Source organism: Carya illinoinensis, chromosome 7, assembly GCF_018687715.1.
Source record: "Carya illinoinensis cultivar Pawnee chromosome 7, C.illinoinensisPawnee_v1, whole genome shotgun sequence".
In the NCBI taxonomy this organism is placed as follows: domain Eukaryota; kingdom Viridiplantae; phylum Streptophyta; class Magnoliopsida; order Fagales; family Juglandaceae; genus Carya; species Carya illinoinensis.
Window position 1 is genome coordinate 28,064,199 of NC_056758.1, and position 15,143 is coordinate 28,079,341.

Consider the following 15,143-nt stretch of genomic DNA (forward strand, 5'->3'; position numbering starts at 1 on the left):
TTATATGAATAATTATATATGAAAGTTTTTATATAATCCAGGTGACATAATTTGATTTAAAAATAAATTTTAAAATTTAAATATTACAAATTAAATTATATCATATAAATTATGGGTGGCGTAAAAACCTTACTATTCGTATGGCTGGTGACCTTGGTCTATGGGACTGCTTTATCATTCTTTTGCATAAAAAGGTTGTATGGTCCAACATAATAATAACACATATCCAAAAGTTAAGTGTCATGGTACGTAGACTTAGGATGCATCGATCAATAATATATCTACGAGTCTTTTACGATTATTTTACAAGTCATATATCCACAACTTTTTTACAGTTGATTTCATAGTTAATTAATGTAATTGTGTCATTTCATTAAAATTAATTTCAGATTTATATAACTATCCTCTATTTAAAATAAAGTTATAAAATGAGAAATTTATATTTTGTATAGAACACATATTTTTGCATAATGGGTATTGTATGATTTGATTTACTTGAGAAATTTTAAATAATATATATATATATATATATATAGGCAACGGATGAAGACATATGGAGACCCAAACTAGAAGTAACACTAAAGAAAAACTAACAACTCCCCTAAAGGAAGAATTTGGGGTAGAACCCTTTTGCTACATTCAAGGGAGACCAATCGCTCCTAGAAAAAGGGTAGAGAGACGGTGTTCGCTCTAGTTAAGGTGTCAACAAAAGGAGAAGAGCCAAGAGGTTAGGATTACCTCACAGCCTCTGACTCCTCTTGACGACTCTATTCTACTATTCTAGACATATGCAATTATGCAAAGCTTTTACCATTCACTGGGCCTCCTCCTCCTAAGTTGTTGGATCCATACCCTCGACAACTTGGGTTGGAGGCAGAAATTAATGCGTCTGAAAGGCCCACACCCAATTGCATGCTTCAAGAAACAAGGGTAGTCAATCTCTCCCTCCCAGAATAGGGAAATACTCGATTGAGGGAAAAAAAAAAATGCACGACTTGATGGCCAGATTGGTCTAATTGCCTATACTGATAAACATGATTCATTGACACAAAGCAATCTCTCATGTGACACGACCACGCTCTTTCACCAACCATGTTAATGCTTGATGACTCTTTTGAAATCGAAGGACTCAAGTGTCATGATATTAGCAGCATTTAAAAATTATCACCCGTCCCCGCATGGTCCTCAGGAGTCAGGTGAAGGCCCGCACCCCAGACCAATAGAGTTTAGGGTTAGTTTGATTATTAGAATATATTGAGATTAATTCAATTTAATTTAATTTTAAGTTAAGTTTAATATCTAAACATAACTTTTAAATTATTAAATTTATATCAATTTAAAATTTTCTTACACGTAGGATTCACAATATTTTTCAACTCAACATCTCTTTAAATATGAGGCCTACAATCTTTTTGACTTATCATAAATAGTATTAAATTCATTTTAATATCCAAACACATCTAAACTTATCTTAGATGGCCCACAAAATTTACTCCACCATCTCAACTTACTACTATTCATAAAAAAAACTTAACTCAATTCAGCTCAACATCCAAATGCAGCGTTAGTGTTTTGCTGAGTACTATATAAAAAATAAAAAATAAAAATAAAAAACTCTAAATTTTTTGTTGAATCTCCTTCATCTCTTTTCTCTTTCCCTTCGTGTTCTCTCATGTTTCCTTTCATCTCTTTTTTCCTCTGTCAACCTCTCTTCTCTTCTTCTTTTCTTCATCCTCTTATTCTACTTCTCCTCTCCTCCACTTTTTCTTCTTGAAGCTTGTGTAGAACTTGAGGCCACGGAAGTTGTGGGTTTGCGGAGAGACCCAAGACCATTTGTGGAGGTGGTTTTGCTAGAGTCGAAAGTTGCATTTTTTTAAGATGATTTTTTTTGCGATTTGTGTTTGTAACCTCGTGGATTTATTGTTGGATGATAGATTTATGGAATTATTGTTATTTTTTAGTTGGTTTTGGATTTTTTTTTATTGTTTTTCAGTCGTTTTTCATCACGGATGGACGGGGTGGAGATGAAGACCATTGGGGCCAATCCACCTTCCAACATATAGACGAGGGCACGCCCAAGGGAGGTGGTGCTGGGGTTCGAGAACCAAAACTGTCTCCTCCTTCCCCGTATGCAGAGGAGGGGCGCACTACTTATTGTGAGATCAATTGAATTTAAAAATGATTAAATTATTAATACTTTTTAATGTAAATTGATGTGATATTAACGATGTGGTTGATATGTTAGTAAATAAACTTAAAAATAGATTTACTTTTCAATGAATTGGAAACTCCTTGTCACCTAGATATGAAAATAAATGACAAGAATTGTCATAATGATAACTATTCAAGCAAAATCTACACCAACTTATAAATAAATAAATAATTTTTTAAAAAATGTGAGGGTTCGTCCGCATGAGTGATGGGCTGGCAATTAATGTTTTGAATACCGTACCGGATGTCGTACCGGTTAAGGCACTGGAACGAAATATTTCGGTACCGGTACCGGTACCATTTTGTGTACCCTTTCAAGATAGTCGATATATGAATAAATTATATATATAAATATATATTAATTATATTCTAAAATAATAGTCTATATATAAATACATATATATATATATATAAATTATAAATAGTTTGGTCTAAATTGAGGGTCAAAAAAATGAGTTTGTAATTTGAAAAAATGGAAAAAAAAATTAAGACTGAAATACTGGCCGGTACGGGTCAGTACAGGCCGAAATATCTGCGGGTACCGACCAGTATTTGAACCGGTACGAAATAAGTAATATTTTTGTATCGGTTCGATGGTCGGTACGATACAATTTTAAAAACCATGCCGGCAATAGTTCATTCCCCTAACATCGGTGTCTAACAGACAAGTTTAGACCATGTCATTAACAAGTTTTTAAATATTCTTATCTATTGAATTAAGAATAATACTATATCTCCCGTTAGGGAATTCCGTTGAGAGCTACCGCTCCTAATTTTTTATTTTTATTTTTTTTCTTTTTCTTAGTGATTAAGAAAAATTTATTTAATATTATTGTGAATTTTTTATATTTTTTTAAATATATAAAAATATTAAAAAAATAATGTGAAAAAAAAAATAAAAAATAATTTTTTTTAACCTAATAGGAACTCCAGCGGTGGTTGTAACAGTATTCTTGAATTAATCAACTGTGACGCGAGTTGCAAGTATTGTTCCTTGTTTTGTCCCTCCTAGTATTTTATTCGCATGCGATTAAAAAAAACAAAAAAGGTTGTTGATGCATTTAATGCCTTGAGTTAGAAACTTTCTTGTTATTCTCATCATGAATGCTAAGATGATATCTAACCCATTTTAATAATACAAATCTTTAAATGACCTTGAGAATTGGGTGGTGTAAAAAACTCAACGTGGCATGGTTGAAGTTTGTTAGTGATAATATCAAAATAAGAATTTGATTTGATTTGATTTCATATTACTATAATCAAATGATTTGATTCCTATTGTTATCTACGTTGGATTTTGATAGTTACCCAATCAAAAGGTTTTGGTTTTTATAATTGCGAGAATATTGACTTTATCTCACCTTAGATAAAAATACACAAAAGAAGTAGATTTTAAAATCTTTCTTCCATAAAAGCATTTTTCTCAATTTTTTCGTCTCTATCTTTTTTTTTTTTAAAGTAGATCATTGAATTCATTCAATAAACCGAAGTTACAAATGTGACTTATCAATACAGGAAAAACTAGACTATAAGCCAACCTACGCATCTGCTCTGAAGCATCCCCGCACACATAGTAGCGGACATTGTCTTAACTTCTGAACCTCTCCTAAGTGAGAAAAGATAGCGCTCTGTATTAACAGAGAGGAAAAAACCTCCTCCATCCTCCCAGGGAGGTGGAGTACAGCACGCTGTTACTACGGACCTCAAGTCCAATAGCTTAACTCTACGACATTAATAACTAAATAGCAAACTATAATGCAAAAACACATAAAACAAAACCCCAAGCATCGGCCTGAACCCTGACAGCATACCTACCGCAGGCATCGGCTGCACGAGCCCAGAACGGCACGAGCACCCAGCTCACGCATGGACAAACAGCCTCTACTATAGAGACCGATCATACGATCACCAGCCATAACATCGCCCGCCACTCTCGATCAACTCTTACCCCGGATTGTGTCCGATCAAGCAGCCCATTATCTCACTCGGGTAAAAACCAATGGCCCCCACAACGTGGACTTTTCATCAATTTTTCAATATTCCATCCACTACATTGTACGTACGACTACGGCACTACAGCACAAGACACCCGTTATGCCCCGACAGCGCATCTGCACATTCTCTGAGCAAAACACGTTTTGCCCCACTGTCAACTGTTTTGCGCAGCTACGTACAGCATGCTTCTGAGCAGCTCCATTTTGAACAGCTGCGTACAACAAGCTTCTGAGCAGCACCCTTAACCACTACGTTTTCACCTCCCGCTGAAAACGCTGCTACAGCAAGCTAAGCCACCTTGGATGCCGCGGTGGATGGTGCTCTTCCCCTCTACCCACTGCCGTCGAGGGCCTTATTTTCAGTGCTATGAAATAAAGTGCAAGATAGTACTAGCAAATAAAATCTAAACGAAAGAAAAAGACCAAGAAATGAACACAGAAAGGAAAGCAGAAAACTAAACAAAATAAACACTGAAAAACAGCAAAGGAAAACCAGCTGCGTCACCCCCATTCCGACCACCTTCCACGAAGATCTCCACCCTGAGTACCGCATGGCTTCACCCCAAACAGCTCCTTAAACCTCCCATGCAATCCAGCGTGCCTCCCGAAAACCACCTCTGTTTTCCATGAATAAAACAGAGCCACTTGAACCCCACGGTAACACCCTAACACTACATGCATACCGTAGCTGCTGAGCTCATAAAACCATGGCTCTACTCACACTGAGACCCTCCCTTTTACCACCATGCCCAGCTACGTGGATTTCCATGATGGTCCCTCTTTGAATCGAAACGCATTCACAGCCAAACACCGACGTCCAAGCCCTCCACACCATCGTGTAAAGACGTCTTCATCACGTTCGAATGAAGTAAAAATGGTAGAAGGCTCCAAACGACGTAAAACTGGTAGAAGGCTCCCTCTTTGTCCCGACGACGTCAAAACCCTCCACCTCCATCGTATAAAAAGCCTTCATCACGTCCGAATGAAAGAAAAAAAAGTAGACGGCTCCGATGTCCTTGACCATGTAGTGAGGACTTTCAGGCCACCATGATCACCGCTAACCGACGCTTATTGATGAACAGAAACTATCATAAGACAAACAAAGGGATTGGAGGGAGGGGGGAGCTACGGCTCCTCCCCCCTCCGGACGGTTTACTCCTTTTTTTCTCTTTTAGAGAGAAGGAGGAGCTTCTCTCACTACTCTAATCTTCTTCTCTCGTCTCTATTATATTAGAATTGTATTACATATATTTACATTTTTATTTACAAGATTTATTTAGTTAGTTCTATTTTGAAATTTCAGCATATCAATCACTGATATATAAAAAAATAAATTGATATATAAATTTACTTATACGTAACAAAATTCTTTTCATTATGTTATAATACTACTATATAATATAATCATTTAAATACCACAAATTCGAAATGAAATCTCAAACAAAACATTCTTAAGTTTTTTTTTAATATTAATCATTTAAATAAAAAATTAATTTCACAAAATGTGATTTAATATAAATATGACAGTATATATTTATTTAAAAAAAAAAAAAGGAAAACTTTTGCAAATTGGGTCGGGCCAACGACAAAAAATAGAAATCCTATATGTAAGGCTTACACCACATATTTCTACTTAGTTTCTATATAATTGTTTATTTTTACTGCTGTATTTAAATATAAGAGAAAAAATAAAAAATTATATATTGATTAATTAGAGCCTTAGAACTGTCTTCCAAGCATTTCTTAAAAAAACTGCAAACGGGGAGATCGGAGCAGGCTATCCGATTCTGACCCGATCCAATATCTGAGATATAGCGAGCCAGCTCAGCCAGGAAAAGAATCGAATCGAGCAAAGTGTGGTCGGGGATGGACCCCACTGTGGAACACACTGAGCAGACTAACCGAAAAAAAAAAAACGCAAATCTAGGCCTCTTTCGTCTTTACGACGATATCATCTTCCTTCTTATCCCGGTGCTTCCCATTACCAAATGACCAAAATGGGTTTCGTTCCCACCGGCCGCAATGTGGGCTATGCTGTCTAAAACATGTTCCTGTAATGGTGCCCTCCGATGTTGGTTTCTCTGTTGTTTGGATCTCTGAAATTCAATTACTCGTTGCAAATGTTTGATGCTTAGTTTTTTTTGCGTGTCTGGTAATGATATGGAGAGGATCTGTTTGGGGAAAAAACTGAAAATTTGGTTGTGTTTGGCGGTTTTGTTAGTTTTATTTTTTTGAGGGTATTATCCAGTTGCTGCTTTGCTGGATTTATTGGCCCAGATTGATAGATTTAGTTGAGTTTTCGGTCTTTCTGGATCTGGGTCCGCGTGTTTTAGGCTTGCTACAGTGTTTTTGCCTTATTTTCTAGAAAAAAACTATGGCCAATTCTCACATTCCGAGGTGAGAGAATTTGTGGCGATGGTTTGTCAGTATTATCGAAGTATGGAGAAACAGATTTTGGGGTATATGGGTTTTTTTATTTGTTTATCCAGAGATAAGTGACGGCATTCGCTTAGTATTGTATTTGTCAAAATTTGGGAGGAATTTTTGGTTGATTTCCATGCTTTAGGGAAAGCATTAGAGTTTGTCTCTCTCAGCAAATTACAACCTTTTGGCTTTTGCCTCTGGGTTTATCATCGTTTAGTGGTTGCTAGCTTGTATTTTGTGAGTAATGTGGTTTACTTTGGAGGCATTTGGAGTTTTTTGATAAGAGGTTTATGTTATTAGAGTTATAAAGGCGAGGACAAAAGAGGCCTCACATGTCTATTAAGAGTATCATTCAGGATATGAGGGGTGAGTTTGGGAGCATGTCCAGAAGAGGGTTTGAGGTGAAGTCTGCATATCGAATGAAATCCAGGTCGCAACGGGTGGTCCAGGACAGCCCAGTGGGGGCAATCCATGCTTTGAAGCAGAGCTGTTGGGCTAACTTGCCGCCGGAGCTTTTGAGGGATGTGCTAATGCGGATAGAGGCCTCTGAAGATACTTGGCCTCCCCGGAAAAATGTGGTTGCTTGTGCTGGTGTTTGTAGGAGCTGGAGAGAAATCATGATAGAAATTGTGAAATCACCAGAAGTTTCCTGCAAGTTGACATTTCCGATATCCTTGAAGCAGGTTTGAAACCGATATCAATTGCTGTTTTCTAATTCAACTTCGCTCCTTTCTTTATATATATATATATATATATTCTTAAATTTGTGATGATGGTATTCCTGTATCTGCAATGCGCACGCGCACCTTTACCATCTTCCTGTATATTGTAAAAGATTAAACAACCAGAAATAAAAGTTTCCACCCTAATGTGAGCAGCGATTGGTTTTTAACTTCTTGTTTTTGTAAGGAGGTGTTGCTCCCACCATACTGTGAGCTGAGATGTGATAGTTTTCCTTTCTTCTTAAAATAAATAGACTGGATTTTAACTTGACTAGGTTTCCCCTTCAATCTGTTTCATGGTTAGTTTGTGCAAATAAATTTGTTTGTGATTAGTTTGTGCAAATAAATTTGTTGCCTCAAAATCTTTTTGAATTTGGTGAGTCAGGAGGACCAGACATAGGCTCTCACTTCATTAGAGCATATTTTTGGGTGCTTGTGAATAGTTTGGGAATTATTGATCAGACAAAGCTGGAGTGCATATTTTTTAAAAGTTGGATCAACTAGGAAATTAGGCGATTTACAAATATCAGTGCCTCTGTCATGCCGACTATGCAATTAATATAGACCTTTACATTAATGAATTCTAGCTTAGTGTTGTTCAGATATTTGTGAAAAGTAACGTCTTATAAATGTGAGCCCTCCACTCACTTCTCATGTAGAAAAAAGGGGGAAGAAAAAGAAAGTGTTAGTCCATCATGAAAAATATATTTCATAGGCCTGAAACATGGTTTTAAGAATGAGTCAGAACTTCCCATCTTTTCTTGTAAGACTAACAAGGATAACAATACTCAAGAATTTGGAAGGTGGGTATTTTTTTTTTAAATGATGGGGATCCCCAGAGACGGTGCAAACGGAAGGCCTGTAGCACTTGAGCCAACTCCTTGGGGTTCTCTTTTTCTTTTGTGATACTAGTAAAACTTGTCATCGTGATGACTTATGGATTAGTCCATGACTTACTCACGGAAGTTCTGCTCACTTTACTCTAACCATTTATATGTATTCGGAGTGCTGAATATACAGAGTTAGATTAGAAAAGAGACTGTCTTAGCTAGTTGTAGCGCTAAATATTTTGGACTCTCTTGCTCTCATCCTTGTAAATAGTTGTTAGTTTCCAAATACTGTTAGTTTGCATCCCGGATTCTAGAAACTTTGAATTCTGTTGAGTCCTTCATGATATGTCTGGAAAACCATGCTCTTAAAATTTCCTTGTGAGGTTATAATCTTTGATGCATGCAGCCTTTTGGCATCCAGCTAATGGTCAAAGTCCTTGGTTATCCATTTGCAGCCAGGCCCAAGGGACTTCCTCTTTCAGTGTTACATCAAACGAAATCGTAGCAGCCAAATATATTATCTTTACCTTGGATTAAATCGAGGTCGAGAATTGAACTTTTGTTCTTTGCAGACTTTCATATTTTTTTACTTTACCGAGATTAGTTTGATTAGTAGAGAGTTGGGGTTCCTTCTAGCTAAGGAAAGTTCAGCTTTTCTTTGGTTTCCTCTCTGAGTTGTTGACATTGAAGTCTTCTGCATTTTTCTATCTTGTCAGCCTCAACAGATGATGGCAAGTTTCTTCTTGCTGCACGGAAGTGTCGACGCCCTACTTACACAGATTATATTATCTCTTTGAATTCCGATGATGTTTCAAAAGGGAGTAGCACCTTCATTGGAAAGTTGAGGTATGTTGTGCTGGCATGTGACATCATTGGTTCTTGATTTTTCTTGTTTGCCTATGTGTTCAATTGCACTTTCTGTGACAATAGATCAAACTTTCTGGGGACCAAATTCACAATCTATGATGCGCAACCTCCACATACTGGAGTGAAAGTCACCAAATGTCGTTCTACCAGGCTAGTTAATTTGAGGCAAGTCTCCCCAAGAGTCCCCGCTGGCAACTATGCCATTGCTCATATTTCATATGAGTTGAATGTCTTGGGCTCCAGGTATGAAAGATGTTTCTAAATTACTCCCTTATCTACACAGTGGAACAAAAAAAAACCCATAGCACTGGAATTATGGAAGCTATAGTCTGACTTGTATGCATAGTGTTTTGTTACTACACTATTTTTTTTATGTGAAACTGAAGTTTTCTTACCCTGGAAACCAGAGGTCCTAGGAGAATGCAGTGTGTCATGGATGCCATTCCCGCCTCTGCTGTTGAGCCAGGAGGTGTGGCTCCCACACAGACTGAATTCCTTCTCAGCAGTCTGGATAATTTTCCATCTCTCCCTTTCTTCAGATCAAAATCAATGCGCACAGAGAGTTTCCTATCTGGAAATTTGTCTGGTGAGAGTGAGGGAAGACTGGTTTTAAGGAACAAAGCTCCTAGGTGGCATGAACAACTCCAATGCTGGTGTCTGAACTTCAATGGACGTGTGACAGTTGCTTCAGTTAAGAATTTTCAGCTGGTTGCATCTCCTGAGAATGAAGCTGCTGGGAGCGAGCATGAAAATGTCATTCTCCAGTTTGGCAAAGTGGGAAAAGATATATTCACCATGGATTATCAGTATCCAATCTCAGCTTTCCAGGCATTTGCCATATGCCTCAGCAGCTTTGACACTAAGATCGCCTGTGAATGACTCGCAGCAGCAGGTTCAAATTGTCTCGTTAGTTGGAGTCCCAGTGGTTAATTGCTATATGAGTAGAAGATAATAATAACAATAAATAATTCCCCCATCTGCTTCTTGCAATGTCTGAATATGGAAATTAATTTAAAAGTAAAAGAAAAAAAACTGAATTGTGCTTCAAATATTTTATATTGTAATGTGGTGACTTGCTTCTCAGCTAATTGTCTTTGTTGTAGTCAGCTGTCAATCTTATCTGATCAGCTACAATGCCTTTAAGACTTTAACTTGGGTCTTTTAATATGCACAGCGATCGATCTCGCCAACTCGAACTTATATTTAGGTTGGTATTGGCTCCCACACGGAAGCTAAGCTCACATCATGTCCTTCTATTCTGGATTTTTACTAATCTTCTACTGTTTTAGATTTGAAGAGGCATTGAAAGTTCCTGAATTTTACCTGACAGGTGTTGGCAGATGCAATAGAAGTTGATTGCAGGAGGGGACATCTGGTGACAAAGTTGTTCACGAGTGGAGTTGCCATCTTGGCTGTTAGGCCCTTTGGCTATTTCTCTGTACATAAAACTGTCGGTGTTATGAGCAATACATGCCTATGATGGTGGTTTCTTTTTTGATTAGTAGCTTATGGTGGCTGCTCTCTTGCTAACATAGTTAGGCTTGGCCATTTTAAGTGCTTGTTGAGTTGTATTTCGTGTGAGATATTGGATAGACAACTGAGTTGGGACTGCTTCGTGAGTTTCTCAGTGCTGTTTTTGCTTCGGTGGCCTGTGTTTTATTTTTTTGTTATATATGCTGTTTATTGCTACAACTGTTTTAATTTGGAGATGCTTTGCCAATGTGTCTTCTCACTTAGAATTTTTTTTTTTTTTTTTTTTTTAAATTCTATAATTCAAAGAGTGTTATTTGAAAGTCTTTATACTTCACACTAACCACATGGTATGATTTGATTTTTAAGATTTAAATTTTAAAATTTATGTTTCAAATTAAAATATGTCAAGGATGATGGTGTATAGTGTAAAACTTATACAAAAGTCAGGGCAAGGTATTGTGCTTAATTTAATCCTTAACGCAACTAACGCGTTGTGTTTTTTATAATTAAAACTCGAGGAAGAAGCGCTAAAAGGACATGTTGGCATGCCTGCAAATCCCATTTCCAGTAATGCTACATACGGAATGTGCAAGGGTCATTAAGTCGCCTAGAAAAAGAGTTAAATCTATTATTAAAAGATTAATTAAAAAGAGTTAAATCTATTATTAAAAGATTAATTTTTTTTCTTACGAGTCTTGTATTTATTCATTTTTTTCAAAGTGATTAAATAACATTTACATACTCACAATTGTAATTATTATTTCTCATTTAGGATCACCTCTTTGACCATCATACTTAAAACCAATTAGGCAGCAAAAGGCAGTATAATTCGGACGTCCTAAGTTCAATTGTCCCTTGAATTAACCAAAAGCACACTTGAGGGAAAGTAAGACTGGTTCTGAGGGGTTTGTAGACTGCTTAAATTATCTTTTTCACAAGTTATGGAGCTACCTAGGTAGAGGTCATGTCATTTGGTTGCCAAAGGAAGTGATGTTTTGCAACGTTGTGCTTATTTATATAATATTTACTAGATTTGGCACAACACTACATGATGAACAGACATTCAACATGGCTTATAAATCCGTAATCAGGATGCTCTTGGTCACAAAAGTGCAGAAAAAGAAGGATCGAACAAGCTTCTAAAATGAAAACAGATTCCACAGACATGGCTGCCTTATAAGCATCTCCATTTCCCTTCTTAATCTTCCAGGGTAATAAAGCATGAAACACAGCAGAAAATCAAAAACATTAAACCGATTCAGCATTTCAGTAATATATCATGGATACAACCAACCATTATTATAGGACTCCTACGAAACAGAGACCATTTCAGTACAGCAAAATGAAACCGATCAGAAAGGTGGAGGCCCCCCGCCGGGAGGGCCATATGGGCCACGGGGTCCACCAAAGCAATCTTGCAGCAACCAACAACAGCATAGGCAGTAGAAGCTGCAGTCAAAGTCCCCGGAGATGGGGAAGTTAAAAAAAAAGGAATGAATAAAATACAGAATCAGTGCCAGTCCAAGGACAATCGAAAGCAATACTCTAGACTAATGAGGCAGCAGTGTTCTATTTCTGGCACGCTAACATCAAAGTTACTTGCTAACAAAGAATGTATTGACTTGCATAAAAAAGATATTCGACACTGAATTGGACTTACCATGAAGAGATCATGCTGCATAAACCATCAGCAAATCCACCAAAGAAGCCACCAGGTCCAGGCCAAAAACCAGGACCTCCAGGCCAGCCACCAGGTCCTCCAGGACCAGGACCCCAGCCACCAGGTCCCCCGGGTCCAGGCCCCCAGCCACCAGGTCCTCCGGGACCAGGACCCCAGCCACCTGGTCCGCCGGGTCCTCCAGGACCCCAGCCACCAGGTCCGCCAGGTCCTCCTCCTCCTCCTCCTGGACCTCCAGGTCCCCCAGGTCCCATCTCTAGATATCTATAGCACCGGCACCAGAGCTGCCCCCTCCTCCACCAGAAAGAGATGCCAAGCAAGAGATGTTAAGAGCCTTGAAATGCACCTGATCTGATGTTAAGCCGAAAACTATCAAAAGGGTCGTGCCTAAGGCCTTATTCCCATATTAACTAGTTTGTGACATATATATCAAAGAAATCTGTGCAGAAATTGGTGCGGTTTCCTTATCCTCGAAGCATTGAATTACCTGGCGAGATTTTCTTCCATGATTTTTGTGACAAGCTTCCAGTCAAACCGACAACTAACCCCTATTCAAACCTACCATTCTAAGCGATATATCAATACAACTGTACGTGTACTTTCAAGCCACCGATATGTACAACGAGGATTAACTTCATAATAACAACATAGCAGACGGTCGACCAACACCGTTCAGATCCTCAGCAACCTGCTACAGAACCACACCCGAATATGGCTCACCAGGCACCGGTAATGCCAGCCGCCAGGCCTTGCAAATAACATTTTTATTACAAGTGACAACATAAACTCATCAAAGCGACCATTAGATCATGGTCTTTTCATAGAACTATTAAAGAACAGTTCTTTAAGAACTGGAATTATTATTATTTTTATGTAAATAGCTTGATTATTATTACACTCTGAATTATTATTCCACTCTGAAATATAGATAGATATAATTGGAAGAGTTATCATGCCCCTTGCATTTACCAGCCAGGGATATCATCAGCTCAAGACACGAAATACATATTTTATATGAAGGCGATAGAAGTGCGACATTCACTTTCATGGAGTTTCATAGTTCTCGGATAGCCCAGGCCCCAGGGAGTCCTGAGATATTGAATTACATAGATATGTCATACTCTGGAAGTACCAATTTATATGAAAATTCCAGAGTTACTCCCTAAGATCACGCTGTGAATCAAGTGTGAAATAATGCCTTGTTTTTGCGTTTGATTCTTAACAGCCATTTGGTTCTTATCATCTTCAAAGCAATTGTATATGTAATAATGGAACATCGCGCAAATTATCATCTTCAAATTAGTGTGAACAAACAGAGGGACAAGTACAGAGAACGACACTTCTAGTCGAAGTTTCATGTTTGTTTCTCAAACATAGTTTGTCTGTGATAAAAAAAAGTTCCTTGGGCTAAAAAGTTGTTTCCAAGACTTCTTCAACAATAGAACAAAGCAACATTGTAGTTAGATTTCGGAGCCTCAGATTAGCATTTTGGCACATTCTTCATCGCAACAAATAACCCATGTAGGATTTCTACACGGAGCGCAAAATTTGTTGTTGCAGCATCAGGCCATAATGTTTATCATCATCAGCAATGACCCAATAACATTTCACCCAAAAAAAAGCAATGAAAAAGAAAGAAAATCAAGAACAAATCGAGCTATACCGTAAAATTACAACAAAAAGAACCAACTGGAATGAGATTCTTGTTTTCTCAAACCCCAAGCAGTTTCCGATAAAAGTAAGATTTGTTTTCCGGCTAGTCTCAGTGAATTTCTTTGCCGAGGAGGCATGCCTATGAGGTCTGGTCCGGTTAGGGTTTGGTTTACCGATAAATTGTATTTATTGTCACAAGTATTTGCAGCCGTACCCTTTTAATTTCATGTATTTCTACTTCATGTAAATTAATTCATTCCCTTAAATTATTCAAATTATCCGGTTTCTTACCTGTTATCTGGCTCCCATATATTCATACCCCTAGGAGCATTGACATTAGCTTCATCAAAAGTCAAGCCAAATATAAAAATAGATGAATATATGAAAAAAGGGCTGCATTGGATTAGTCAAACCCATAAATGGGTAACTCTGACCTACAGTAAATGCACCCGATCTTTCATATTTGAAGTGCTCCTGTGCACTCATCTTTGTATTATTTTACTCTATTTTATTTTATCTACCGATCAATTTTCTTTTTCCTCTCTCCCCATTTCCTCCCCGCGTTTTCTCTCCCCATTTCTCTCATTTTCATTTCTCCCAATCCCTTCGGCTCTACACTTCGATTCTTCGTAGTAGAATACTCGGCTCTACACGAGCTTCTTCTCCAAAGGCAGCCGGTATGTTTTCTCTCCCCCTTTCTCTCTTTCTCTCGTTTTCAAGCTTTTTTTTACTCTTCCTTGGATTCATGGTGCAGAATCATTCGAGGGTTTCTTCTACCGGTTTCAAGCAGATCAGATTCATGCGGAAGGCATCCAATTTCAGGTTCATTGGATTGCTTTTCTCCTGCAACCCTAATCTTGGATCGGTTTTTGATTTCCATTCAGCCCTGATTGGGGCTTTTGCTTTCGGATGTTTGGGTGGGAAAAATTTATGGTTACCATTGAGCATTCGACTGATGTTGGTTGAATTTATTTTGTGAATTTCTTGCAGATTTTCTAAGGTGCACTCAGTCCCTTCGGCTCAAGCAACTACACTCATTCTGGTATTGTAGTTGTTGGATCCGTAATGTATTGTTGCCTATAGGAAGATTTGTGTGGCTGTGTGTGAATTGGTTTTGTATGGACTCGGTTATATGGAGTTCTTCCCTAGCAATTGATGAATATGGTTATGTGTTTGTCTAAATATTTGCTTCGGGATGATGAGCAAGTGATACTTTTGAGTCTGTTGTTTATAAATTTTTATTTTTCCCATTGATGAATATTTTTGAGTCTGTTGTTCTTGTGTGTGAGTG

At 37.8% G+C, this 15,143-nt stretch overlaps 2 protein-coding genes and 1 long non-coding RNA gene across 5 annotated transcripts; 1 reads left to right on the forward strand and 2 right to left on the reverse strand.

The window, feature by feature from the left end:
• Positions 1-6,082: 6,082 nt before the first annotated feature.
• On the forward strand, positions 6,083-10,768 carry LOC122315306 (tubby-like F-box protein 3). Of its 3 annotated transcripts, none has more exons than XR_006244003.1 (7): positions 6,083-7,312; positions 8,637-8,724; positions 8,898-9,027; positions 9,112-9,291; positions 9,456-9,940; positions 10,152-10,255; positions 10,379-10,768. XR_006244003.1 is itself a non-coding variant. In XM_043131148.1 (7 exons), the coding sequence occupies exons 1-5, from the start codon at positions 6,962-6,964 to the stop codon at positions 9,925-9,927; spliced, it is 1,221 nt and encodes a 406-aa protein (XP_042987082.1). In that variant the 5' UTR covers positions 6,085-6,961; the 3' UTR covers positions 9,928-9,940; positions 10,223-10,255; positions 10,379-10,768. The 3 variants fall into 3 exon arrangements, 1 of the variants encoding a protein (XP_042987082.1); XR_006244004.1 differs by having other exon boundaries at positions 10,156-10,255; XM_043131148.1 differs by having other exon boundaries at positions 6,085-7,312; positions 10,223-10,255.
• On the reverse strand, positions 8,358-9,582 carry LOC122315308. The gene is made up of 2 exons (XR_006244005.1): positions 9,444-9,582; positions 8,358-9,323 (listed from the first exon to the last, which is right to left on the reverse strand). It is a non-coding gene; the product is annotated as an uncharacterized LOC122315308 (long non-coding RNA).
• An 864-nt stretch (positions 10,769-11,632) lies between the features above and the next one.
• Positions 11,633-12,674, reverse strand: LOC122315307 (putative polyketide hydroxylase). Its single transcript, XM_043131150.1, has 2 exons — positions 12,182-12,674; positions 11,633-11,970 (listed from the first exon to the last, which is right to left on the reverse strand). The coding sequence occupies exons 1-2, from the start codon at positions 12,451-12,453 to the stop codon at positions 11,874-11,876; spliced, it is 369 nt and encodes a 122-aa protein (XP_042987084.1). The 5' UTR covers positions 12,454-12,674; the 3' UTR covers positions 11,633-11,873.
• Between the last annotated feature and the right edge of the window lie 2,469 nt (positions 12,675-15,143).

Bases quoted from the DNA above. Each gene is read 5' to 3' on its own strand.
- LOC122315306 (XM_043131148.1), top strand. From the start codon at position 6,962: ATGTCTATTAAGAGTATCATTCAGGATATGAGGGGTGAGTTTGGGAGC. The intron at 7,313-8,636 runs GTTTGAAACCGA...ATCCATTTGCAG, and splicing joins TTCCGATATCCTTGAAGCAG to CCAGGCCCAAGGGACTTCCT. The intron at 9,028-9,111 runs GTATGTTGTGCT...CTGTGACAATAG, and splicing joins ACCTTCATTGGAAAGTTGAG to ATCAAACTTTCTGGGGACCA.
- LOC122315307 (XM_043131150.1), bottom strand. From the start codon at position 12,453: ATGGGACCTGGGGGACCTGGAGGTCCAGGAGGAGGAGGAGGAGGACCT. The intron at 11,971-12,181 runs GTAAGTCCAATT...CTTTGACTGCAG, and splicing joins TGCAGCATGATCTCTTCATG to CTTCTACTGCCTATGCTGTT.